Genomic DNA, 26112 nt, shown 5'->3' on the forward strand with positions numbered 1-26112 from the left:
TTAGATAGACAAGCATGGAACCAGGTGAGAGCAGTCCCACCCAGCTGGACAACAATAGAGAGGTGTTGGAGGAGGATGTTGTGGTTCTCCATGTCAAAGGCTGCAAATAAGTCGAGAAGGATTAGGAGGAAAAATTTACCTTTGTCACAGTCATATAGAATGTCATTTGTGACTTTGATAAGAGCTGTTTTGGTACTGTGGTGGGGCAGAAAACTGATTGGAGAGATTCAGACATGGAGTTCTGGGAAAGATGCAAACAGATTTGCGCAGTGGTTAGCACCGCAGCCTCACAGCTCCAGCGACCCGGGTTCAATTCTGGGTACTGCCTGTGTGGAGTTTGCAAGTTCTCCCTATGTCTGCGTGGGTTTCCTCCGGGTGCTCCGGTTTCCTCCCACAGCCAAAAGACTTGCAGGTTGATAGGTAAATTGGCCATTATAAATTGCCCTAGTATAGGTAGGTGGTAGGGACAGGTGAGGATGTGGTAGGAATATGGGATTAGTGTAGGATTAGTATAAATGGGTGGTTAATGGTCGGCACAGACTCGGTGGGCCGAAGGGCCTGTTTCAGTGCTGTATCTAAAAAGAAAAACACGTTCAAGGACTCTGGAGAGGATAGGGAAGTTGGAGGTGGGACGGTAGTTTGCAAGGGTGATGGGGTGAAGGGTTGGATTTATTGAGGTGAAGGGTTATGTTATAAAAGCTTGTATAAAAATACTGAGACATCCCCATAGCTAGCATTTACTTTTAGTTGAAGCACTAATTAGGCTTCCCTATCAATTTAATTATCATTTTAACTCATGGTAAAAATTAGTAAAAATGTTGAGCTTTTGGCAGGGGAAATTATATTCCCTTAAAAGTAATGGCCAGAATTTTACGCACCCCCCCCCCCCCCCCCTCCCAAAAGAACAGGCTGGTGGCAGGGTGGAATGTGGCATAAAATGGAGTGGGAGGCTGGGGAGGCCCTTCCAGAACCACTCCTGCCTCCGCTGCAAATATATACGGGCAGCGGAGGTGAGAAACGGCCCACCCACCTCAGTCCAATCAGGGCCCTTAAGTGGCCAATTAACTGTCACTTAAGGGCCTCCATCCTCTGTCATGAGTATTTTACCCTTGGCTGACGGATGGCTGAGGCCTCAGAAAGCCTGCCTGATGAAACTAGGTGGCCTTTTGGCAGGCTTGGGGGGGCTTTCCTGATCAGGCACTTTGTGCCCCATGGAGGGCCGCCCCCTAAAGCCCCAAACGCCCCCAACATACAACATGCATCCCGCCCCCCGAAACCGACCACCCTTACCTCGCCGGGGCCTGACCCATTGCCCCCGGCAAGGCCGTAAAAACTTACCTTTTGTCCAAAGCATCCATTACCTTCCTTCTGAAGCTGAATGTGGTCCCAGCAGTGGCCACCACTCTCAGTGGCACCTGCTGGGACTAAGAGCTGCTGGCCCACTGATTGGCCGGCAGCTCTATTAGGCGGAACTTCCTGCCTCAATGAGGTGGAAGTCCCGCCCAAAATCAATTAAAGGCCTGGGGAGTGTAAAATCCGGTCTGGATCCCCTGGCCCGGCAGAAGTGGGCTCGCCACCAACTTTTCGGCTGGTGGATGGGGTCCCCCCGCCAAATGAAAAAATCCGGCCTATGTTACCAGGGTTTTTCATGGTTAAGGTAAAATTATATCAAAGTTCTATGAATGTAAAAGATGATGTCAAAAGTAAAATGTTCTCTGTTAGCGATGGCATCACATCACAAATCATGGGAAGTATTCTAGAAAACTTCTTTAAAGGAACATCAATGTGTTTTAAAGTAAGCCCTCTGTTCTGCAGTATTTTGATTGAATCAGACATTCACTCCCTTGGGCCAGTGTTAAATGCAATCCAGACTGTAATTCGTTTGGATATCTCTTGTATTTTTGTTCTGCTGTGAGGTATTTGTTAATATCTCTTGCATTTCTGTTCATGTAACCAGTTGTGGTGTGGACCAGTGTGTGGGGCTTATTGGGTAGTAAGAACGTGGTGGCAAAGGACATCTGGACGAAGGGAGAAGAATCTGACCAAAGACATCATTGCTGGGGTTCATATTGGACTTTATTAAAAATAAATGACAGTGTAACTGAACAAGGACCGCCATATACACACAGAGACAAGTCAGGATATGCCACTGATGTGGTAGACTGGGCTGTTACAACATCACACAGCCTGTCTACAACCACTCTCATGGACAATGACCTCCTGAAATATGTGTGAATGGCTTCCTTCTTGCTTTATCAAGATTCAGATATCACATCCATTACTGGTATACACCTAAGACCCCCCCACAAACCCCCCCCCAACCCCCACTGAGAGCAGGATATGACCACATGCAGGTGGTCTTGCATAGCCATGGTGGGATTGATAAGGTACTGAAACCCAGTTGGATGACCCAGTTCGAGACATTACCTCATATGTTAAGGGACCAGGGTCAGAAAGGGGTATAAAGCCACAGCTCACAAGGACATTGTTGCTGCACCTGGCAAGTGCAACTTGGTCAGTCACAGGAAGTCGTGCGGAAGAATTTGTTCAGTGGATCTGGAAACCTGGGAATGAGCTTCTGTACACGGGTTTACTAAGCAATTGGTGCTGTAATTACATACTATTGCTTGGTGAGTTAATAAAGGTGGTTCCTCATAAAGTGGAAATTGTATCCAAGGTTTGTTTTGTGTGATTGATCAGGGTCAGGACGTTAGGGGGAAGCGAGACCCCCTTTTTAAGAGTCTTACAAGACTCAATCTTTGCTGGCTGTGAGGGCCCTATGTGAAGTGCATTACAGCAGTTTCAAGCCTGTTCCTATTGGGCATGGTCACACTAGTGCAGTATTGGAAGATCTTCTGAGATTGGGCTGAGGCAGATTGTTGGGGTAGAGCAAAGGGACTTTCATTGTGCATTTGACTGCGTATACCACATCTGGGTGTTCTTGAAGTTCACCTAGGTGCCATAAATGGAAAATGTTTCATTGCTCCAACAGTAGCATCCCTCACCCTGATGAGCACAACAGGCTTATCTGAACGGGATTTGATGTGTAGTTTATGTGCATTTGTTTCTGTAGCTCTGAAAGTTACAGGGAGGGCCGAGGCTTCAGTCATTCTTAGAATGAATTAATATGCGGACAGCAAAGTAAAGAAAAATCTAACTATTTTATCAAACAAAGCTGAACAACATTAAAACAAAGTTTCTTTAACAGTCCACTCTGAACTTTTTTTAAAAATTTACCATTTGAGACTTCCTTCACTCCCAATAAGTAGGCTTCACTTTTTCCATTAAAGAAAATCAAATGGACTGGGTTCTATATAAAACAAAATCCTCAGACTGATGGAATGCATCACAAAAGTATAGCCAGCAATGGATATTGATTCCTAACAATGTACTCTTGCAAATTATTTCTGGTGCTAAAATAAACTATTAAAGAGTAGCCGATCCATCAGATCAGACTGTTCTAAACTTTCATCACAGTGCAATCATTGGTTTTATGCCCTTTTGTAAGTATACAGAGTCTATTTTGCAATGTTCCAGGATATACGGTACAAACCATTTTAACACATTAAAAAAATATGATATGGCTATGGCAATAATTCACTTATGGCCAGGCTTAATATCTCAGATCTTTTATGTGACAGTACCATCAATGATATTATTTATTATACTTTACCTCCATGTACTGGTTACAATATATTTTGAGAAATAAGTTGAGAAATTGATGCTCGTGCTGTTTGTGGTAAACTATCAGCCCCAATTTTAACTCAGTGGGTTTTAGGTGGGTGGCTGAGTTAGAAGCTCACTAACTGCAGCAGAAAAATGATTTGGGTTATTTTAATTGTTGGGCCTCATTAACTTGTCATCAATCCGCTTCTTGTCTTGAACAAGTGGTACCTGGGCCTCTTCTTGCTTGACTGAACCTAGTGGGAAAGCCACAGTGGCTTCCACACTTAAACGGCATTAAAATAACAATTGGAGCCCATTTGGACCCTGATCTGCATATGCCAACGAGAACCCTTTGGAGGGAGATCATAACTGCCCATCCAGAAGCTTGAGTCAAAGTCTTGGATAACAAGATTCAGGTGAAACTACAAGAAGACAATAACCTTGAGCATTTTAACTACAGAACCATTCAGTTTCCACTGGACAGGTAGGATTAAAATCACTCTCATGGTTTACCAAAATTAACTTCTGCTTGATAGCATTGGTTAGCATTAGTTGTATATTAAATCTTGCATCTATGCAGTGGGATGACTGATGGGGGGGAAATGCTTCACTCCCCATCATCGAGAAATTTTTGGGGCAGCAGTTAAAATGGAGTGAGCGCTATTTCCTGTTCGGTTCCTGACAATGCTCAATTTTAATGCTGCTACTTTTTACGCGTATGAGGCTCCTGCTGGCAGAACTAGTTTGGGTGGCCTGCAGGCTTCCTGCCAACAGTTGAGTATGTCATGGGGGCTTTGACAGGATGTTACCAGCCCCCTCCTAAGGTCCTCACCATCATAATTGTTATGTCTACCAATTTGGTTCACCCTATATGAAGTGGCTGAATGTACAGGACACAGCAAAGACTACAAAACCTTGACAAATGCCGACTGTAGTGCTGAAGACCTGTGCACCAGAGTAATTGTTTCAGCTGTGAAGCGGGCACCACCCAAATAACATAGAAGATTGTCCATAAAACACAAGATAAATCTAATCCTGCCAATTAGCAGCTTATCGGCCTCCTCTCAATCATCTGTAAAGTGATGGCAGGAGTCAACAACCATACAATCAAGCAGCACCTACTTAAAATAACCTGAGAGAGATATAAAAAAAAATACTCTGGATGCTGGAAATCTGAAATAAAAACAGAAAGTGCTAGGAATACTCAGCAGGTCTGGCAGCATCTGTGGAGACAGAAACAAAGTTAATGTTTCAGGTTGATGACCTTTCATAACAACTTTCACTGAGAGAGATGTTGGATGTTACTATTCATAAAGGAGAGCATTGCTCATCTGAAACATTTTAGAGTGAGTGCTGATAGAGAGCTGTGGCTGGAGGCAACCAGTGGAACCCATCTGCTTCCTCATCATCATGTATGCCCACAATGCCCTCTCTCTCTCATCATGCTGAAGGTCCTCATTAAATAGTGTCTCCATGCATTGTCCTGTTGCCTAGCAAAATGATGCAGCATGTAGCAAAACCATTTGTATAGGCTGCATTGTCAGTTGCCATCAGATCTATTCTGGCTTGCTTGACGGCTCCAATGGTAAGCTTGATTAGTGTTCTAGTTGAGCCATGGATCTGATTGTAGCACAGCTTAGCCAATGATCATGGACTCCTGAAAAGTTCATGAGCAAAGTGAGGAGGAATGCCCCTAATCACCAAACAGTTAGCCTCTCACTTGCTGTGCAGAAGCAAAGAAGAGGATGGAGGATTGTCACAGAATAAAAGCATCATGGTAGCTGCCAAGAAAGTAGGCACAGAGCTGTATGATTTAAAGCTGATAATCATAAACGAGTTGCAAATTAATAGCGTTGAAATCTTTGTGATTCAGAAGTGTCATCTGAAGCAGCCTGTATGGGCAATATGGGTGCTGGCTCTGGACTTGGCAGAATCCTGAAAACTATGTAAACCCCAAAGCCCTATCCTGCTTCTTCAAGAAGCTCATGGGGAAAATGACAAAAATGTTTACTCTTGCAAAATGGTATCAGTCACCAATTTCACTGCACTAGGTAAAGCCTGGGAGGTGGGGGTAATCTTGAAAATTACTCTCAGACTGCCTAGCATAGGACTGGTAACAAGAAACTGGGAGAAGGCAGTAATATAAAGTGGCACTGGAAGATGTCAGGCTGTGCCAGAAGGGAGAAGCTACTAAACAAGAATGAATAGATCATCACATTAACAAAGAAGCTAACAACCTTTCCTTTCTTCCTCCCTTCCTTTCTTCTCTCTGCTCCCTCCCTCTTTCCTTCCTTCCTCCCTTCCAACTGTATCATGAAAGCAATTCATATGAAGTTATAGGAAGAAATGGCAGGAGGAGATGAGCCTGACTAACATCACTTAAATCACAGAACAAAGCAATGAAATTATCTGAGCCTTATGTTGGGGCAAAACATTAGAGAGATGTTCTGACTTCAGCAATATTAGAGCTATTCGGAAATAGGGGGTGAGTAATTGCTTAAAGGTGGAGTCTGTCATTCAGCCTTCCTTTCCTAATGCGTTACACTGTTGGCCATGTAAGAATTGCTCCTTGAACTCCATTGTAGTTATTTGTGATATCACGTATGTGGAAGATGATGATGTCCCGCAAAAGGGAGACCTGTAAAATAACTCGATTTTTAACTCCTGGAAAACTGGGCCATGGGGCCATTCGTCAGCTTGGCTGACTTTTAACATGCCAGTTTCTGACCCTGACCGAAAAGGCTGGGAAATGAAGAAGAAGAAAGTGGCTGCTGCCAGGGACTAACAGCAATGGTCCCTGGCACAAGGCAAGTGTTCCAGGACGGGAATCCTGGGGCTTTCCTATTCCTCTGGCCCAATGGGAAACTAAACCAAAAATCCTAGCCTTCTGGACCTCTTCTAGCTCTGGTTCCTGTGCCCAGCAGGTTTGGTGTTGTGGGAAGCCATCACTCCTCCACTACGTAGGCCTCAGGTTAAAATAGCAGATTTGGCCCCAATGAAGTATTCGGAACACAATCTATATATTTAATAATGACCTTGCCAGCTTTCAGTGGATGGCATTGTCACCTGCAATTTAAAATTGCAATCAACCTGATAGGGACAAGAAAGCCACCCCCTCCATTTTAGCTGCTCCCTGGCTTGGCTTCCATCAGGTTGGGAGAAGTTAAAATTAACCCACAAATGTGTGTTTCTCTTCTTCTCCCAACTGCCTGTAACAGTTCAAGTGACAATAGGCAGGCATCAGAAACAGTTTAGACACCTACCTTTGTAACATTTAAGGTGATGGGCCGGTAACATAGAATTACATAGAAATTACAACACAGGAACAGGCCATTTGGTTGAGCCAGTCTGTGTTTTTCCTCCAAATGAGCAGTGACTCTAATTCTTTTTGCCCATTCTGTTCTTATATTGGTTCATTTTGTTTTCCTTCAACCATTTATCTAACTTATCCTTCAAAGTTGACATGGCCTCTGATTCAATCATTAACTCCAGTAGTGCATTTCACAGCCTCACAACCCTATATGCAAAGAAGTTTCTCCTGCTCTTTATTGTATCTTTACATTTACTCTTAACCATCTATTCTTCCCCATTCCTTCATAATTTTGAACATTTCTATCAAATCACCCCTTTTCCAAGTCTTTCTTCGCATTTGTATTTCTTCATATCAGGCAGCATCCTAGTGAATCTATGCTGTACTCTCTCAACATCCATCATATAGCATAGAGTGCAAAACTGCACATATTACTCCAACTGTAGTCTCACTAAAGTTTACATAGATTCACAATTAAGTGTCAAAACCAATTATTGTAAAAGGCGGCACAGTGGCGCAGTGGTTAGCACTGCAGCCTCACAGCTCCAGGGACCCGGGTTCGATTCTGGGTACTGCCTGTGTGGAGTTTGCAAGTTCTCCCTGTGTCTGCGTGGGTTTTCTCCGGGTGCTCCGGTTTCCTCCCACAAGCCAAAAGACTTGCAGGTTGATAGGTAAATTGGCCATTATAAATTGTCACTAGTATAGGTAGGTGGTAGGGAAATATAGGGACAGGTGGGGATGTTTGGTAGGAATATGGGATTAGTGTAGGATTAGTATAAATGGGTGGTTGATGGTCGGCACAGACTCGGTGGGCCGAAGGGCCTGTTTCAGTGCTGTATCTCTAATCTAATCTAAAAACTCCATTTTTAATAGCCTTGTGCACTTGAAGTGTTTCCTTGAATTTCTTTCTAATGTCTTATGAAATATCACTGTTAAATCCTCCTAAATCTGGATTCTAATCTTTTTCCAGAACCTCAGGCAGCACCTTTCCTCTATGGATCACAATGTTGTTGTCTATTCCAGAATTTTTCCACTCTTTCTTAAATGTCCCTTACTCTAGCAACAAAGCAAGTTTCAGTGGATTAATGGTTTAGTCTACATGGAAATGGACTTCTGTGCATTTTACTTTTAAAACTAAGGTATGCTATTCTGTAAGTGTTAAAATTGCAATTCAAGTTTCTCTTAAGCCATAGTTCTAATGCAATGGATTTTATGGTTTTATGGTGCAGAGGCATTCAGTGAAAGATATGCTTTATATCTCCCTCTGTCTTTCCCTTGCTAATTTTCACAGAACAAATGTTTCAATGAAAACTGAAAGCAATATTGTCAGCAACATGTACCAGGCAATCACAGGGAGGTGTTATTAGATTGAAAAATAACAAAGTTGCATTTATTTAATGACTTAATGTGGCAAATGTCCCAAGCTACTTTATAGGGTATTTGGAGCAAGCGGGGTGTTGCTGTGCAGGTAGGTGGGAGGAATGAAAATTAAAAAGAAGACCAGCAAGGTCTTAGGCTCAAACCTTGATCTACACTGTTTGCGGATCTGGGATTTCAGTAGATATATTGCAATTGGTCTCAGTGCCCCTGAGTTAAAGGGGGGGAAATCAGCTAAGATTCAACATTTCTGATAGCTATTCTGGAAAATCAGCACATATGATACCAAGATACGATTGACTGTGATGCCCCACCATGGGAAACTATCCTGTCACTAAATGTTTTAGCTCAGGTATCAGTGGCTACTCAGGAAATGGAGGAGAAAATTGGGTGGGTGAGGGAAGGAAAGTACATATGAAACTAGAATATGCCTGCAATTTCTATTTTAAACATGATTGTGAAATTGTTACCTCCTGAATCCACAAGCCATCTGTCTGTATTTCCTTTAGTATCTGCTGCCTGAAGAATTGCCACAAGATCACCTCTTTGAAGTGTCAGGGCAAGTTCTTTGTTTCCATAAATATTATTGGTAACTTGATAAATTTTGTTGCGGCTGTGTTTTTTCAGAAGGATTTCCAGTTTGTGTTCATCATAAGGCTGAAAAGGAAGATATTGAAAGTTAGCTGAAAAATAAATGCCACTGGATAATAACATCACTGTTAATTGCAAATATACAAAATCTATAGTCTGTTGCGTGAATTTTAACTCCAGGGTGGATGGTTAATGGAATAAGCAGCTGTCTGTCTGAGAGCTGCAGCCAGAGATTCAACCCTTTATGGGGGCTGTATCTCATTAACATATGTGCTGCCAGGTGCACGTTTCAAAAGGATGTCATGATGCAGCTCACCAGCTCTGGGCCATTGCCTTCAATATCCTCGTGCAGCCCAGAGGAGCCCTCCTGCTCCTTCAAGCTCATCAAAAATAACTTCAACCCTTACTTTTTCCCTCCACAGATCCTCTGAGTTTTACTAAGCGCACTGTCAATGTGAGGAGATACGTCAACAGTTTGACTCCACTTGAGAGTTAAAACTTAAACTTATGTTTTTTAACTGATCTTTTTGTAGCAACAGGTAGAATTGTTATTAACATGCTTGAAAAGACTGTGTAATCTACAGTAAAAAAAAACAGTAAATTATTACTCCCTTCCCTCCCAGAATTTAGGCTCTGGTATTTGAATTTCTATTTGGCCATTTATTACAGCTACTTGCAACAAAACATGCTGTCAGTATCCAATTAAAGAAATATCGAGCAGGAAAGCCACAGCATTGGCAATCTGACATCTTTGGCTGAATTTTATGAGAGCGCTGCAGTTCGCGGCGGCGCACTCTAAGAACAGCGTGCATCCCGTGCGGATGCGCCATCCCTGAGCCCCCGCAATATTACGTGCAGGGGCTCATTTAAATAGAGAGGGTGGAGCGGCCATCCCCAATGACATAGAGGGAGTGGCCTCCGTGTCCCCGGCAATGGCATCCGGCAGCTCTGTGCAGGCGATGGCACCATTTTTAAAAGGCTTTAAGCCATTACAAATAAGTTTAATTTTTAAAGGGTACATATCAATGATTTTTAATACATCTACAAATAAGTGATGGAGGCCCTTCCCCAACCACCCCCCCCCACAAAGGTCATTTCAGGCAATGACCAAAAATTGATTTATCTACTACCCAAAATTTCCCCCTCAACCTTCAATATTTTGCCCTTCAACCCCTTCCCACCATTCCCACATCCAATAAAAATTGATTTCCCTGCTCCTCCACCCCTCCCGCCCTAAAAATTTTATTACTCCCCCCTCCCCACCAGCTTCTCGCCCGGAACTCCATAAGGAGTTCCGAAGGCACACTGAGCACGAATGGCAGCCATAATATCGGAGTGGGACAGCCGCCGCCTGCAGGTAAGTTTATTTAAATATTTTAAATGTTCATTTACATATGCTGATGAAGGGCCCGCCACCAACTGAGGGGTTGGTTGGTGAGGGTGGGGGTGGTCTTCCTGGGAAAGCAACGATTGCTGCCAGAGGGGCCCTCCAGGGGCCATGGATTTTTCCCAAAGGAGGGACCTGCCCTCAGACCCTGCTAGGAGGATGCCAGTCTTTAGCTGGAGGTGTCTCCAAACAACAGCTGACCCCTCCACCTTGAATAAAATTGAATGGAGTCAGGAAGAGGCCTTTAAATGGCCATTAATTGTACCTCCTGCCATTTTGTTTGCCCACCCCTCCCAGCTGCCGTGCCTGTCTCCAGAGGAAGAATAAAATTCTACCCAGTGACTCCAACATGAATAATGTTTCCAAAATGCACATGATGCTGCTTATAAACTGATTGTAAAACTTTCCTAATAGTTTCAGAGCGATAAATGTGCCTTTTCAAATTCACTTTTAATTAATTAGTTGTTAATTTTCTATCTGTAATATGGGGTTTCTATACGGTCACTTTCTTGGGTATGCACAAGGAGCAGGAATTCTCTAAAAGAGAATTTTCATTTATTTTCTAAACTGCTCTACACATAACATACCTGTTCTATAGTTTGTTCCATAATTGATTCAAATATTTGGCAGAACTTTTCCAGCTTTACATTTGATTCCTCCAATGTTTCTTCTGTTTGTTGCCAAAAGTTGTCTTTGTGACTGCATAGAAACTGAGACACAAACATGACTTAAGGACTTGCTGTATTGCTATGATAAAGTAATTATATTAAAATGAAGGAGCTACATTATTGAAAATTGAAAATGGTAATTCACGCATTTGATTATCAGCAAGCCCCTGTTTTATAGCTTAATAGCATTGGTGCTTTTCCGAGCTATTAATTCCTCATTGGATATGATGTTCCATGGACTGTTAAGTTTTCAATGCTCAGATTTTCATAGGTCAAGATTGTCATCTTCAGGGTGAATGTTGGACAAAGAAGTCAGTTTACAGCATTGGAAGTACACAGGCAATTCCTTTGAATAAACAAACAAGTGACCATTGACTTAAATTATCAATCAGCAACAAAATTGTTCATTATGCAGCAAAAGTTTACTTACATAGCTCTGGGAACAATCTATGCTTCAAATGCCTTCATAAGAAGATATGAGGCACAAGTAACACCTTCCTATCTCTAACCTACATGGTTCTGTTCTTCCAGGCACAGAGACAGACATGTCCTGAGGCCCAGCATACAAATTTCAGCTACATAAAGCAACAAATCAGCAGGTGAAGAAATGACCACAATAGCACAGTCTTCGGTAAAAACATTTCAAGAACACTGAGTAAAGTTTCTAAAAGTTAAGACTAGAGTTTTCACTTTGGGCACAATCAGCAATCCAGGTGCAAAGTGCACTCAAAATTGCGCTGGTTCTCCGAATTGATTTTATAGTTCAATTTTCCGCTCAAGCTCATTAGTAAAATCACAAAAGTAAAATCGTCCGTGAACCAATGCAATCAGGCTATGTTTTAGTGTATAATTTTTTTCCTTGCATTAAAAAAAACATTTCTTGGTCCATATTTAAAAGTGGTGCAGTTTTATTAATATTATTGAAAATAGATTTATCATAAAAATAAGTATTTTTAAGAAATGTCTAGTTCACCACCCATGAGTGACTCAATTTTAAATAACTAAAAATGACTTTAAGAACTATAGAGAACCGTTTATTAGATCCATTGGTGTACAGTAGTCAGTTTCTTAGTAAATTAAATATTTTTTGATATTTAAAAGGTGCCTATTACTGAAGGCCTGCAAACGGCTGCAATTAGCAGAAACTTACCAAGGTAATTAATTTGATCTGGGCAGGTGGCCAGTTTTGTGGGCGAGGCCCAGTTCCAGTGCAATGTTTCTTAAGCCAGTGCAAAATATCGTGGTAACTTAATTTATGCTGAACCCAACTTGCACTTAGAATTCCATGATCTTTTGCACTGGTTCGGCCAATTTCAGGTGAATTGCATTGGAAGCTGTGCAACTCTCCTCCATTAACAGCTTTTTTGGCTGTGAAATTCTATGCCATTTTCAGTGAAGGAGCAAAAGCCTTTTCAACTGGTTTTCAGGCCCAAAATGGGTCTCAACCCTTCAAGTTTCCAAATGATACTTGAACCTTCCTGCAGTCTGCCCACCAACCAGCCAGCTACTTCATTATAATGTTTTTCAGTGCTGTATCGCTAAACTAAACTAAACTATAATATGTGGGAATGAGCACCAGTGGCACTGTTGCTTAAATTTCCTGGCTTTATGCTTAGAATGAGTGGCACAGTGGTGCAGTGGTTAGCACCACAGCCTCACAGCTCCAGCGACCCGGGTTCAATTCTGGGTACTGCCTGTGTGGAGTTTGCAAGTTCTCCCTGTGACCGTGTGGATTTCCGTCGGGTGCTCCGGTTTCCTCCCACAGCCAAAGACTTGCAGGTTGATAGGTAAATTGGCCATTGTAAATTGTCCCTAGTATAGGTAGGTGGTTTGAAGGAAGGTGGGGATGTGGTAGGGAATATGGGATTAATGTAGGATTAGTATAAATGGATGGTTGTTGGTCAGCATAGACTCAGTGGGCCAAAGGGCCTATTTCAGTGCTGCATCTCTCTCTTTGAATGGACTAGGCATAAGTTAGCAAGAGAAATATAATGCATATCTGCTGCCAGGATCAGAGGTGAAAGTGAGGATTTTTGATCCTGAAGCAAAATACTGCAGATACTGGAAATCTGACTTTTCCCAGTTGTGATGAAGGGCCATCGACCTGAAAAGTTAACTCTGTTTTTCTTTCTACTGATGCCACCAGACCTGCTATTTCCAGTATTTTCTATCTTTATTTTTGATCCTGACATTTGCTGAATGATTACTAGAGCTAGGAATAAACTTTTAGAGCAAATATATATTTCTGCAATTTTGCCTATACTGATTTGGATTTGCTTCCGACTAAGTGTCAGTATGTCTGACCACCAGAAGATATGGATACCTCTACCTCTGCACAGTGGCGCAGTGGTTAGCACCGCAGCCTCACAGCTCCAGCAACCCGGGTTCAATTCTGGGTACTGCCTGTGCGGAGTTTGCAAGTTCTCCCTGTGACTACGTGGGTTTTCGCCGGGTGCTCTGGTTTCTTCCCACAGCCAAAGACTCGCAGGTTGATAGGTAAATTGACCATTGTAAATTGCCCCTAGTATAGGTAGGGGAATTGAGGGAAGGTAGGAATATGGAATTAATGTAGGATTAGTATAAATGGGTGGTTGATGGTCGGCACAGACTCGGTGGGCCGAAGGGCCTGTTTCAGTGCTGTCTCTCTAAATAAAATAAAATACCCAGAGTGCGGGCTTTTCAGGAGCAGGTATGGCATTCCCTATGGGTGTATCTTTGTCATTATCTTGAAAAAGAGCAGCAAATGTTGGTAGAAAGAGTGAGGCAGCACTTACCAAGAATGCATCCTATCAAATACCTCCCTTCTTACGTTGCCCTCCAACCCAACCAAATATACATGAATCACAAGGCCTATGACATCTTTATGTCTATCAGAAGAGTGCATTTCACCAAATGGATAATAGGAGAGATCTACCACCTGTAAATACATTTTTTTACATATTGCATGAGGACTTTCAGCCATCATCATCTGCTCTGTCTACGGTTATGAAAGTGACAACTGCACTAAACTTTCATGGCGCAGGATCACTTCAGGCAGCTATGGGGGAATCTCTGTGCCAATAGCACAGCAAGCATCAGTTAAATAAGCTAGCCTATGGTATTATGGAGGATTTAGCTATGCCTGTGGTTCTGAAATTCCATACAAAGAGTTGCACAAATGAGTTATCAGCTGTGCCCACTAATGGCCTGGATAGCTGTTTGCACCAGAGTTTGTGGGTCAGCTCATTTACATATCCATTGGAGGAGTCATTAGCATAAATCCAATGTGAAATGGAAGTAGTGTGCCAGGGTGCTTGGAAATTAGAGAGTAGCCTTTCAAAAGCCAGTTCTGGCTGAAGTTTGCAACAGTAGGCTGAGGGAGTAACAGGTAAGTAGTGAAGTGCTTGGCTGAAACGAAAAGAAAAAGTGCTGGAAATATTCAGCAGCATCTGTGGAGAGAGAAGCAAAGTTAACGTTTCAGATCTGTGACCTTTCATCAGAACCAGAAGGGCTTGGCTGACTCTGTTTCCTGACTGGATGTCCTGAGTGTTTTGTGCCATTTTTCAAGAACGTCTACCGCAGAAGCTGCTGACTGACAACAAGGGAAGGAATAGCACACAGCCACAAGAGAGACTACAACTTCAAAGAGTCTGGCATAAACAACCCTCCTTGATGATGGAGAGCAGAGACAAACTGCTGAGTGTCCATGGGGGACAAGCCTCCAAAAAAAGTATCATGTGGCTGGAGGTTGCACTGGCAATGAATGCCAGTGCTAACACCTGATCTGCAGACCAATATCAGGGTATGCAAAGTATCGTGCTGGTCATTCTCCCTTTTCTTCCTTGGGCACTATGCCACTTTTCACTACCTAGAATTAAGAGCTACATGACTAACCTTTCACAATGCACCATACAGTAAATATTTGCATTCCCAATCATAAAACCCGTTCCTCCACATTAACAGGACAATTTGCTGATCTGTTTCATCAGCTGGTCTGATGACACCTGATGAAAGAGATGTGCCTTTTTTTCTTTCATGTTTACGATGATTTAGGAGCATGTAACAGGCAAGGTGTATAAAGGGGAACCAACAGATGTAGTGTATTTGGATTTCCAAAAGACATTCAATAAGGTGCCACATAAAAGGTTACTGCACAAGATAACAGCTCATGTTGTTGGGGGTAATATATTAGCATGGATAGAGGATTGGCTAACTATAAAGAAACAGAAAGTCGGGATAAATGGGTCATTTTCAGGTTGGCAAACTGTAACTAATGGGGTGCTGGAGCTTCAACTATTTACAATCTATATTAATGACTGGATGAAGGGACCAAGTGTATTGTAGCCAAATTTGGTGACAATACAAAGATAGGTAGGAAAGCAAGTTGTGAGGAGGACACAAAGTGTCTGCAAAGAGATATAGACAGGTTAAGTGAGTGGGCAAAAATTTGGCAGATGGAGTATAATGTGGGAAAATGTGAGGTTGTGCACTTTGGTGGGAAGAATAGAAAAGCAGAATATTATTTAAATAGAGAGAGACTACAGAATGCTAAGGTGCAGAGGGATCTGGAGTCCCTGTATGTGAATCACAAAAAGCCAGCATGCAGGTATAGCAAGTTATTAGGAAGGCAAATAGAGTAGGGACGTCTTGCTACAACTATACAGGGCATTGGTGAGACCACACATGGAGTACTGCATACAGTTTTGGTCTCCTTACTTAAGGAGGGATATACTTGCATTGAAAGCAGTTCAGAGAAGGTTCACTAGGTTGATTCCTGGGATGAAGTCGTTACATTATGAGGAAAGGTTGAGCAGGTTGGGCCTATACTCCTTGGAGTTTAGAAGAATAAGAGGTAATCTTATTGAAACATATAAGATTCTGAGGGGGCTTGACAGGGTAGATGCTGAGAGGATGTTTCCCTTCCTACAGGAATCTGGAACTAGGGGTACGATTTCAAAGTAAGAGATTTCCCATTTAAGATGGAGATGAGGAGGAATTTCTTCTCTCAGAGGGTCGTTAATCTTGGAATTCTCTTGCCCAGAAATCAGAGGAGGCTGGGTCATTGAATATATTCAAGACTGAGTTAGACAGATTATTGATCTACAAGGGAGTCAAGGGTCATGCGGGACAGGCCAGAAAGTCCATAGCCAAGGGACATAGATTTAGGGCAAGACGTAGGAGGTTTAAAGGGGATTCGAGGGAAATTTTTTTCATTCCGAGGATGGTGGGGATCTGGAACACCTGCCTGAAAGGGTGGTAGAAGCAGAAACCCTCATAGCATTTAAAAAATACTTGGATATGCACTTGAAGTGCTATATCCTACAAGGCTACGGACCAAGAGCTGGAAAATAGGATTAGGCTGGATGTCCACTTGTCGACTGATGTGGACACAATGGGCAGAATAGCCTCCTTCCATGTTGTAAATTTCTATGATTTTTAGCTCTCTTCCATCCTTCTCTGTAGATCCACCATAACAACAGTGGAGCGGGAACTTTATATGCTTACGAAAAGGACAATTCTGATAGATGTATTTGGAGCGCCACCTTGTGGGTAGACTGGATTGAAATTTCTCAGTAGCCTCACACAGTGAGCTGGTACACAGACTTTGGGACGAATTTAAACTGCCAGGAACCCTGGGCAGGTGTCAGTGCATGCGTGTGGTTGAAACATCAAAAAATGTCAGCCTGTTAGGATACTGCCAGGAACCTGCTGCCTTCTGCATTTAACTTGAGCGCATTCACGAGCTTGTGGGAAACCCCTGTCGGTGTGCTGAGAGCCAGTTTACATTATCTTGAACCATGGATTCTGGCTTTAACTGCCAGTGGATGGGTTTTCCAGGCTTCCTGAACCCCGCCAGGCTGAACAAAGCAAGAAGACATTGGGATTGGCGGGACTGAGCAAGTGACAGGCTGGAAATCCTTTAAATGCAGAGATGTGATAACTATTTTTCCATCGAGGTGAAAGGTTTTTGCTCACAGGATTTGGTTTGAGTGCGTTTTCATGGCTTTGGAGGTGATTTCCAAGACTTTGAAGGTCACTTCTGCTACTTTGGAAGTTTTTGACTTTGATCTGCACTCCTCTGCTGTCAGCTTTCAAAGCAGCATGGAAACAGCTTATGCTGCTTTACCTTGGACCTTTGATGAGGAACAAGAGGAGCAGCCCCAGCAACACCAGCAGCAGCTGCAGCAGCTTCCTTTTCCTCAGGACAGAGGGGATGAACACAATGCTCTAGCTCGCAGGAGGCAATCCCCTACACAGGATATACAGGCAGAGGATTAGCTTTATGAACATGGCTGATTACCAGTGCCTCAAGAGTCACAGAGTTACAGCACAGAAGGAGGCCATTTGGCCCATCGAGTCCATGCCAGCTCTCCACGGAGCTATCCTGTCAGTCCCACTCCCCCGCTTGATCCCCATTGCCCTGTGAGTCTATTTCTCTCAGGTGGCCATCCAACTTCCTGTTGAAGTCACTGATTGTTGCCATTTCCACCACCCTTGTGGGCAGCATGGTCCAGGTCATTACCAACTGCTGCGTAAAAAAGTGCTTCCTCATATTTCCCCTGCATCTTTTGCCCAAAACTTACAATCTGTGTCCCCTAGTCCTTCTACCATTAGTTAATGGGAACAGTTTTTCCTTGTCTAGTATATCTAAGCCTGTCATAATTTTGTACACTTCTATTAAATGTACTTTGTTCCAAGAAGAACAAACCCAGCTTTTCCAAACTAACCTTGTAACTAAAATTCCCCATCTCTGGGAACCTTCTGGTAAATCTCCTCTACACCCTCTCAAGGACCCTCACATCCTTCCTGAGGTGTGGTGACCAGAACTGAATGCAATACTCCAGTTGAGGCCTAAACAGAGCTTTATAAAGGTTCAGCACAACTTCCCTGCTTTTGGACTCAATGCCTCTATTTATGGAGGCACATGCTTTACTAACCACTCTTTCAACATGTCCTGCCACCTTCAAATATCGATGCACATGCATCCCAAGGTCCCTCTGTTCCTGCACACTCTTTGGTACTGTGCCATTAAGTAGATATTGCCTCTCCCTATTTCTTCTGTCAAAACGCATCACCTCACACGTCAGTTGAAGCCAGAGGCAAAAAGCAGGGAGTCAACAGCAAAGAAAACAGTCGAAGAATGGCATCAGAATGAGGAAGGGTTGCTCAACAAGTCAGCGATGCCTCCCTGGAGGAGTGTTCGTAAGCAGTCTGAGAAAGGAGACCAGTGCTGTTTCCAGCAGATGGGAGGAAGAGGCCAGCAAGCCTCACCAAAAAGGCATGGCTGGAGATGGCTAGATAGTGAGCAGCTGAGGGGTCACTGCAAGAACCTGGATCCAGTGCAAGAGGAGATTTAATGACCTGCTGTGGTCTGGAAAGGCGAGTGGTGTTTAGAATTACAAACTGGAAGCACTGGATGAATTAAAAGGTGACCATGAAATGTGAAGCCAGGTTGGAGACCCAAGTGCAGGGAAACATCAGGCACCAATGTCTACATTGAGGCGCCCAGTTCACATGTACCCAAACCCAATGGTCAGTGATGGGTGAATGCTGCATTGAGATGGCTGAATGGCCACATCACCATGCCATCCCAGCGGCGTGATGCTGCACTTTTACAGTGCCTCTGGGTGACCAGTACAGATGGGCCATGAGACAGGACACATTGCACATGCTTGTGCTTGCAGGAGATACACACTCAGAATGCCAGGGAGCATCAACAAACCAACCAGAGGCGGATTGCCATTCATCGCCATGGTGACACCGATGGAGGAGGAGGGCATGGCAATTGGATCGGTCATGGCTGGGCAGCCTGTCACTGAGGGTGAGGCAGGTGTAGAAGCTAAGGAGAGTGAGTAAAGTGATGGTTGAGTCCAACATTCTCTAGACCCTGTGTGGCCTGTGGCACCTGTGTGAGCCTTTAACACCACTGGAACCTCCTGATCAAGAGGAGGCACCAGGGCCAGGTTGAAGGAGCAGCTGTTTCACTAAAATCATGTCTCTCCACCAGGGACAGCAGCACCTGAGAAACAGACCAGGGCTTCTGCTACACTGGAAAATTCACAGCAACACTATCTCAAGACACTGCATCTAGCGCACCCTCCACCAGCACAGATACACTCATGTTGATGGGCTTTGTTGCTTGTGTGGAACAGGTGGCACAATCTGGTGAGTACTGCACAGATGCACAGGAGGAGGTAATGGAGGCAGTGACAGCTGTGGCGGCCACTTCCCCTCGGAGGAGTGAGAAAATGCCCAGTGATGTTCAGCTCCATGCAAATGGCAAGACTTGGGTATCATCAGCAAAGCAGCAGGTGCTTCAGCAGCAACATCAAATGTGTCGGAGTTTCCAGAGGCAGTGAAATCCCATGCACAAATGATGGAGGAGCCCATCCATGCCATGAGTAGCTCCATATCTCTAGCTTGTGAATGCATGGCATCCTCTATTGAGTGCCAACCCTCATGGAGAGATATATGGAGCTCATCCATGAGGCCTATGGGGCAATGGGTGGGCGAAATGGACCAGCCATGCATCCCTCTGTTGCCAGGAGCTAAACCACTCCAGCCATTCACAGGAGGGCATGTAGGGCCTGAAAGGGCTGAGCAGGGGTAGGCTCAAGGCAGTGAGGGATCCTCTAAAGGTGCTTCCACAGCTGAAGGCAGATCCTCAGTCCCTTTGACAGTGACACCAATGCTGCCTACTGATCTGATGACTGAGATGGCCCCTGCACAGATACAGTTGGCCCTAAATGTGCTGGGTCCCAGTACGGCACAGGCACCAACAGGATGCAGGCCAAGGCTATCTAATCCACTGGAGCAAGATAGGCAGTAGCCTGGCCCCACATCAACTCCAGGGGCAGCGGGAGCACCCCGTAGAAGTAACTGTAAGCAAACGCATAAATGCATGGACTAACACTTGGGGTTTCACTGGGTGATGATAATTTGATAAATGCAGAAGCATTTAATGTCTAATGACAGTTAAAGGTCCTGCCATTCAATGTATAAAGACTCATGTATTTTCATGCAATAGGTAACAGTGGCCAGATGTGGCATCAAATAAATGGATGATTTGTAAAACTAAGGGTCTCTTGAGTGCCTGTGTTGACAGAACGCCTTGGGTACAGAACGATACTAAGGGCCTCTCATAAAAGGTCAGCAAGGCTGCCTCTGGGAGAGCGCTTCTTGGTGCGATGGTCACTTGAACTTGACCTCATGTTAAGCGTCTGCTGATCAAGAGTCGCAAATCTCCCTGTTACACATATCACTGTCCTGTGAGCTAGGCCTCGCGGTGTCATCTTCATTGCTGGCACATATTGAGGCACTTCATGCTCATCCTCACCCTCTGAATATGCAGTACATTCATTGTCTTCCCCTGGCTCCAGTGCTACTCTCCTCTGGAGCACCAGGTTGTCCAATGCGCAGCAGGCGATAATGATGCGGGATGTATATTGCAGGCCTCCCCCAGATCTATCGAGGCATCTAAACCTCATCTTCAGAAGGCCAATGGCTTGCTCGGTGGTGGCCCTTGTAGTCATATGGCAGAGGTTGTGTGTGTCCTCTGCCTGTGTGCTTGGGTTGCATACAGGAGTCAGAAGTCATGACTTCAGTGGACACCCCTTGTCCCCAGGATCCAGTCATAAAGGCATTTGGGTGGTCTGAGGAGATGAGGGATTTGGGACTGTCCAAGGATGTAGGAATCGTGGCAGTTTCTGAGAAACCTCCCACACACCTGCATGATCTGTTTACGTGGTCATAGACAACTTGAACATCGATTGAATGTTCACAAAGGCCTGGCTGCTCTGAGGGAGCCTTGATGAGTCCAGTCAATGACCCCATGAACCAGGAGAAATCCAGCCATGGCCCCAAAGCTAACTGCTCTCTTAGCCTGACTAGCCTGATAGGTTGTGAATTTGATATATTGGCCAACCCAATTGTACATGACAATTGAGATCTCCTTTATGCAGCAATAGGCCATTGACTGAGAGATGTCACATAGGTCTCCAGATGATCCCTCAAAAGAACTACAGGCGAAAAAGTCGACTGCCAACGTTACCTTTAAGGCTACAGGCATTGAGTGCCCGCCACTTCCCATTGGCACCAACTCCTGCTCCAGCAAAGTGTACAGCTCCACCACCACCTCAGACTTCGTAGACATTGGTGCTTGGACATATTGATGAAGCTGAACCTCTGATGGTACATCCTTTGAGCTGGGTAGCACCTTCTGTGACCATGAGGCTGCCCTTTTTCCCTCATGCTCCCTCCTCTTCCACGTCCAATGGCTTTCTTAAACTGCTGGAGCTCCCCTAGCCACTGCATAGGTGCTCCTTGTTGCAGCATCCCCGTCTCTGTGCCACTCTCCTCGTCACTCGAGGAGTCAAAGTATGACAGCATTCACCCCATAGCCAGATGTAGCCTCCATTGCAATGAGTTTCTACAAAACCTTGTCCTGCCTCCAGCGACCACTGTGGGCCTGGGAGACACCTTTCCACATGCAACACATTCACTTGCGCCCCACCCTTTGAGGTGCCTCCAAACTTTATAGCATCGCTTCTTGAAGACACAGCCTGCAGAAAGCTTCACAGTATGGCTGCCAGTTCACACCACAACTCAGCTACTGCTGAGATCGCAGCTTGAGTACGTGGGGGTCTGAGCCTCTGTACATCCTGTGCACCATTGGCAAAATTGGAAGTAGGAAAATACCTGACAATTGGCTGTTCAACAACCTTAATTATCTGCTCGCCACTGATCTATCAGCCACAGATCTGTCCTGCTGCCAGAATTTGGTAAAATTGGTCAGTGGCGGGAAGACGTCGGGGAGCTGGCCTGACATGAGCCCACGCCCTTTTGTCAGTGGTCCCGGCTCCATTCCAGCTCCATGGGGCCAGTAAAATTCTGCCCAAAATTTATGGTGTATAGACATTGAACACAAAATTGACAACTTAACAGTGTTAAACACCCAAGTGATTATCCTTGTGCAACTACAAATTCTTTCCTTTCTTGTTCCCATTAGTCCTATCTGGTGCTACCCCATGGCTTCAGCAAAGTTTAGACAGGTTGCTCGTTCCCCTGTTCTGATTGCTGAAATGCTTGTGGTCAACATCCTCTAGGTTTTGGAGCCTGTGAGGGTTCTGCCAAAGACTGCCTCACATGTACTTGTGCAAGGCTACATTTGGCCATCGGCAACGGGACACAGCATGTGGGGCTCTGGCTGGGAGAGCGCAGGCAAGGGAGGAGGAGCAGAATCCCTATTTCCATGCCCCTTTCTCCATCTTCCCTGTCATGGGCCCACTTGCCTCCCCTGCTAGCCAAGAGCTGGAGAGCACTTTGTTGCTGAACAGCCAAGGCCAGGCTTATCTCCATCCTACTTAAGCTGGAGACTGAGTGTGCAGGTCATTGATCAGGGCCAGCATGCACTCCTTTGCCTTATGCATCTGATACCCATGCAGGTGGCCACTGTTTCCATAGAAGTGGACATCAGCACAAAGGCCTGAGTCTTCACTATTGAGGATACAAGTAACATCCCAGTATTAGCTGTAAGTCAGGAAATGGAAGGGAGGGAGGAACTCAAGAAAATTACAATCACCAGGGAGTGGTACTGAACAAATTGTTGGAGCTGTAGGCTGACAAGTCCCGGGTCCTGATGGACTTCATCCTAGGGTGTTAAAAGAAGTGGCTAGTGAGATAGTTGATGTGTTAGTTTTAATTTTCCAAAATTCCCTAGATTCGGCGAAGGTTCTGTTAGATTGGAAAACAGCTAATGTAACTCCTTTATTCAAAAAGGGAGGGAGACAGAAAGCAGGAAACGACAGGCCAGTTAGCTTAACATCTGTCATAGGGAAAATGTTATAGCATGGCATTTAGAAAAATTCAAGATAATCAGGCAGAGTCAACATGGTTTTGTGGAAGGGAAATCATGTTTAACCAATTTATTGGAGTTCTTTGAGGGAGTTACATGCACTGTGGAGAAGGGGAACTGGTGGATGTATTGTACTTAGATTTCCAGAAGGCATTTGATAAGGTGCCAAATCAAAGGTTATTGCAGAAAATAAAAGTTCATGATGTAGGGTGTAGCATATTGGCATGGATAGAAGATTGGCGAGCTAACAGGAAACAGAGAGTAGGCTTAAATGGGTCATTTTCTGGTTGGCAAGATGTAACAAGTGGTGTGCCACAGGGAATCTGTGATGGGGCCTCAACTTTTTAAAATTTATATAAATGATTTAGATGAAGGAACAAAGGTATGGTTGCTAAATTTGCTGATGATACAAAGATAGGTAGGAAAGTAACTTCTGAACAGGACATAAGGGGGCTACAAAGGGATATAGATAGGTTAAGTGAGTGGGCAAAGACCTGGCAAATGGAGTACAATGTGGGAAAGTGCGAAATTGTCCACTTTGGCAGGAAGAATAACAAAGAACCATATTATCTAAATGGTGAGAGATTGCAGAGCTCTGAGTTGCAGAGGGATCTGGGTGTCCTAATGCATGAATCGCAAAAGGTTAGTATGCAGGTACAGCACGTAATTAGGAAAGCTAATAGAATGTTATCGTTTATCATGAGGGGAAATGAATACAAAAGTAGGGAAGTTATGCTTCAGCTATGCAGGGCATTGGTGAGACCACATCTGGAGTACTGTGTACAGTACTGATCTCCTTATTTAAGGAAGGATGTAAATGTGTTGGAGGCAATACAGAAAAGGTTTACTAGACTAATAACTGGAATGGGTGGGCTGTCTTACGAGGAAAGATTGGACAGGCTAGGTTTGTATCTGCTGGAATTTAGAAGAGTAAGAGTCGACTTGATTGAAACATATAAGATCCTGAGGGGTCTTGACGGGGTGGATGTGGAAAGTATGTTTCCTCTTGTGGGAGAATCTAGAACTAGGGGTCACTGTTTAAAAATAAGGGGTCACCCATTTAAGACAGAGATGAGGAGAATTTTTTTCTCTCAGAGGGTGGTGAGTCTTTGGAATTCTCTTTCTCAAAAGCCGGTGGAAGCAGTGTCTTTGAATATTTTTAAGGCAGAGGTAGATAGATTCTTGATAAGCAAGGGGTGGAAGGTTATCGGGGGTAGGTGGAAATGTGGAGTATTCAGTTCAGCCATGAACTTACTGAATGGCGGAGCAGGCTTGAAGGGCCAAGCGGCCTGCTCCTGCTTCTAATTTGTATGTTCGTATCTTGGCACTCATGGTGGGGAGCGACACCTCTAATCTCTCTCCAGTGGTGCACGGTGTCTCTGGAAATGCTGACAGAACCTTGAAACATTTTCTGCTGCTGCTCCAGAATAGTCCTTTTTATTGATGAACCCTGAGGCTCAGCACCTGCATTCAGCTAAGCAGAGCTTGGAGTGTCCTGAACCCTCCAACGGGGATTCTCCATTGCTGTCCCTGCCTCCCCAGCACCTGCTCCTGTTCACTTGTGATGTGCATTTCACCATGTGACAACTCAAATACCTGTCTTGGTGAGGTGTGTGTATCTGAGCTGGTGGAGGGTGCACATGAGTCATGTGATGATGCTTCCTCTGAATGTCTTTGTCCTCTTCCGGCACCAGTTGTTGAGAGACACTTGCAGGACCTGTGGGAGATGAATAGCATGAAATAGAACTGACAATGTGAGAGAGTTCTCAGTCCTCATTGTGCAGATCTTCATTTTTTATTGCCTGCTGACATCAAGTAAACATGAGTGAGTGCTATATGCCATGTGGCTGTGTGATAACTCATTCTGTCGCCATGTAGCTGGGAGACCCCTGCCACCCCCACCACCCTCCGCCACCCTCCGCCATCCCTTCATTCCCAATGGCCATGCATGCCTAGTGTGTCCTCCTCCACATAAGTCAGGGTCACGCTGACTGGAGAGGGCACCCCCATTCTCTGCCTCTCCCTGATGTTCTGCACTCTCTTCTGAAAGGAGAGACAGAAGAGACCTATAAGTGAGAAGTGGAATGTTTTGAGACAATGGGCAGCCAATATTTGTGAAAAGACCCTGTGAGGGATGGGTGTGACAAGGCAAGAAGATGAGGGTGAGTGTCAGTGCTGGCTGGTCAGATGGGGTTATAAGGTGGTGCTTCGAGTGAGAGGAATGATTGGATCTCCAATCTGTGTAGGTCTGTGTTGCTGTGCACAGGAATGCTGGAAAAGTCAGATATGAGTATTGGCACTTGTGCCATACCACTCACTTTTCCTGCCCTGATGAGGTCACTGAACCTCTTGCGGCACTGTATTTAGGAGCAAGGCAGCAGACTCCTGCAGCTTGCCTTCTCTGCCACTTCCAGCTGTGCCAGCTTGTTCTCTAAGGCAAGCTTCTTCCTCCCGTCCGCTGGGAACAAGCCGCAGCATGATGTCCAGGGATGTATTAGAGAACCATGGGGCAGCCTTCCCTTGTGAGACTCCATCACTCAAGTAGCTGGTTCTCACTGGACAGTTGAACAATGATTCCCTTCTGACCTTCACAGGGTTCCTTTAAATAGCGAAGCTTCAACAGTCAGATGTGGATCACCATCATGCCCACCCGCTCTAATTGATCGGGAAACCCGGAAGCGGGACGCTAACGCTGTGGCTCAGTAAAAGAGCCAATGAAAAATCCACTCCTCAAACATGCGGACGCTCAACCCTCTGCCTGCCTTCACCCCAGTGAGCAAGTCTGACTGTTAAAATTCAAGCCTTTGTGCCCCTTTTAAATATTTTAAATTAATCTGTCAGTCTTAATATTTACATTTTAATAACTTATATGTTTTAAGCCTGGTTTTATCATATCAAAATAGTTATTTAGCTGAAAATTAAGTTTGCTAACCATTTTGTAGGATATGGTGCTGACAGACTAGATAATCATGACAGACTAGATAATTTTAACAGATATATAAATCCAATTTTTCTCATGACAGCTCAGCAGGTTTAATATTGAGTAGCGGAACCATACAGATCAGAAAGGTCACAGTGTGATGTGCTCTATCTTTAAATGCCTGCCAATACTCACATGAACATTTGGCTGAGGCATTAGAAGGCCTGGCCCATCTGTGAAACTATACTCCAGCAATAAGTCAAGACTTTCAAAATAAATTATAATTTTAAAAATTCTTTACCGGTTGCAACAGCCTTCTTTTTCCACCATTGTTCTGATTTTCAGAACTGGCTGTTTGTT

At 44.4% G+C, this 26112-nt stretch overlaps 1 protein-coding gene across 9 annotated transcripts in view; it reads right to left on the bottom strand.

Annotated features, from left to right (window-relative positions):
* The window catches only part of arhgef37 (Rho guanine nucleotide exchange factor (GEF) 37), a 110280-nt gene that overhangs the window by 9340 nt on the left and 74828 nt on the right, over nucleotides 1-26112 (bottom strand). For all 9 annotated transcript variants that reach the window (XM_068043438.1, XM_068043436.1, XM_068043431.1 and 6 more), the window contains 2 exons: nucleotides 10919-11041; nucleotides 8824-9010 (listed from right to left, as the gene is read on the bottom strand). In XM_068043438.1, the coding sequence (XP_067899539.1) occupies nucleotides 8824-9010; nucleotides 10919-11041 (310 nt within the window). The remainder of the gene's footprint in view (nucleotides 1-8823; nucleotides 9011-10918; nucleotides 11042-26112) is intronic.

Source organism: Heterodontus francisci, chromosome 12, assembly GCF_036365525.1.
Source record: "Heterodontus francisci isolate sHetFra1 chromosome 12, sHetFra1.hap1, whole genome shotgun sequence".
NCBI lineage: Eukaryota > Metazoa > Chordata > Chondrichthyes > Heterodontiformes > Heterodontidae > Heterodontus > Heterodontus francisci.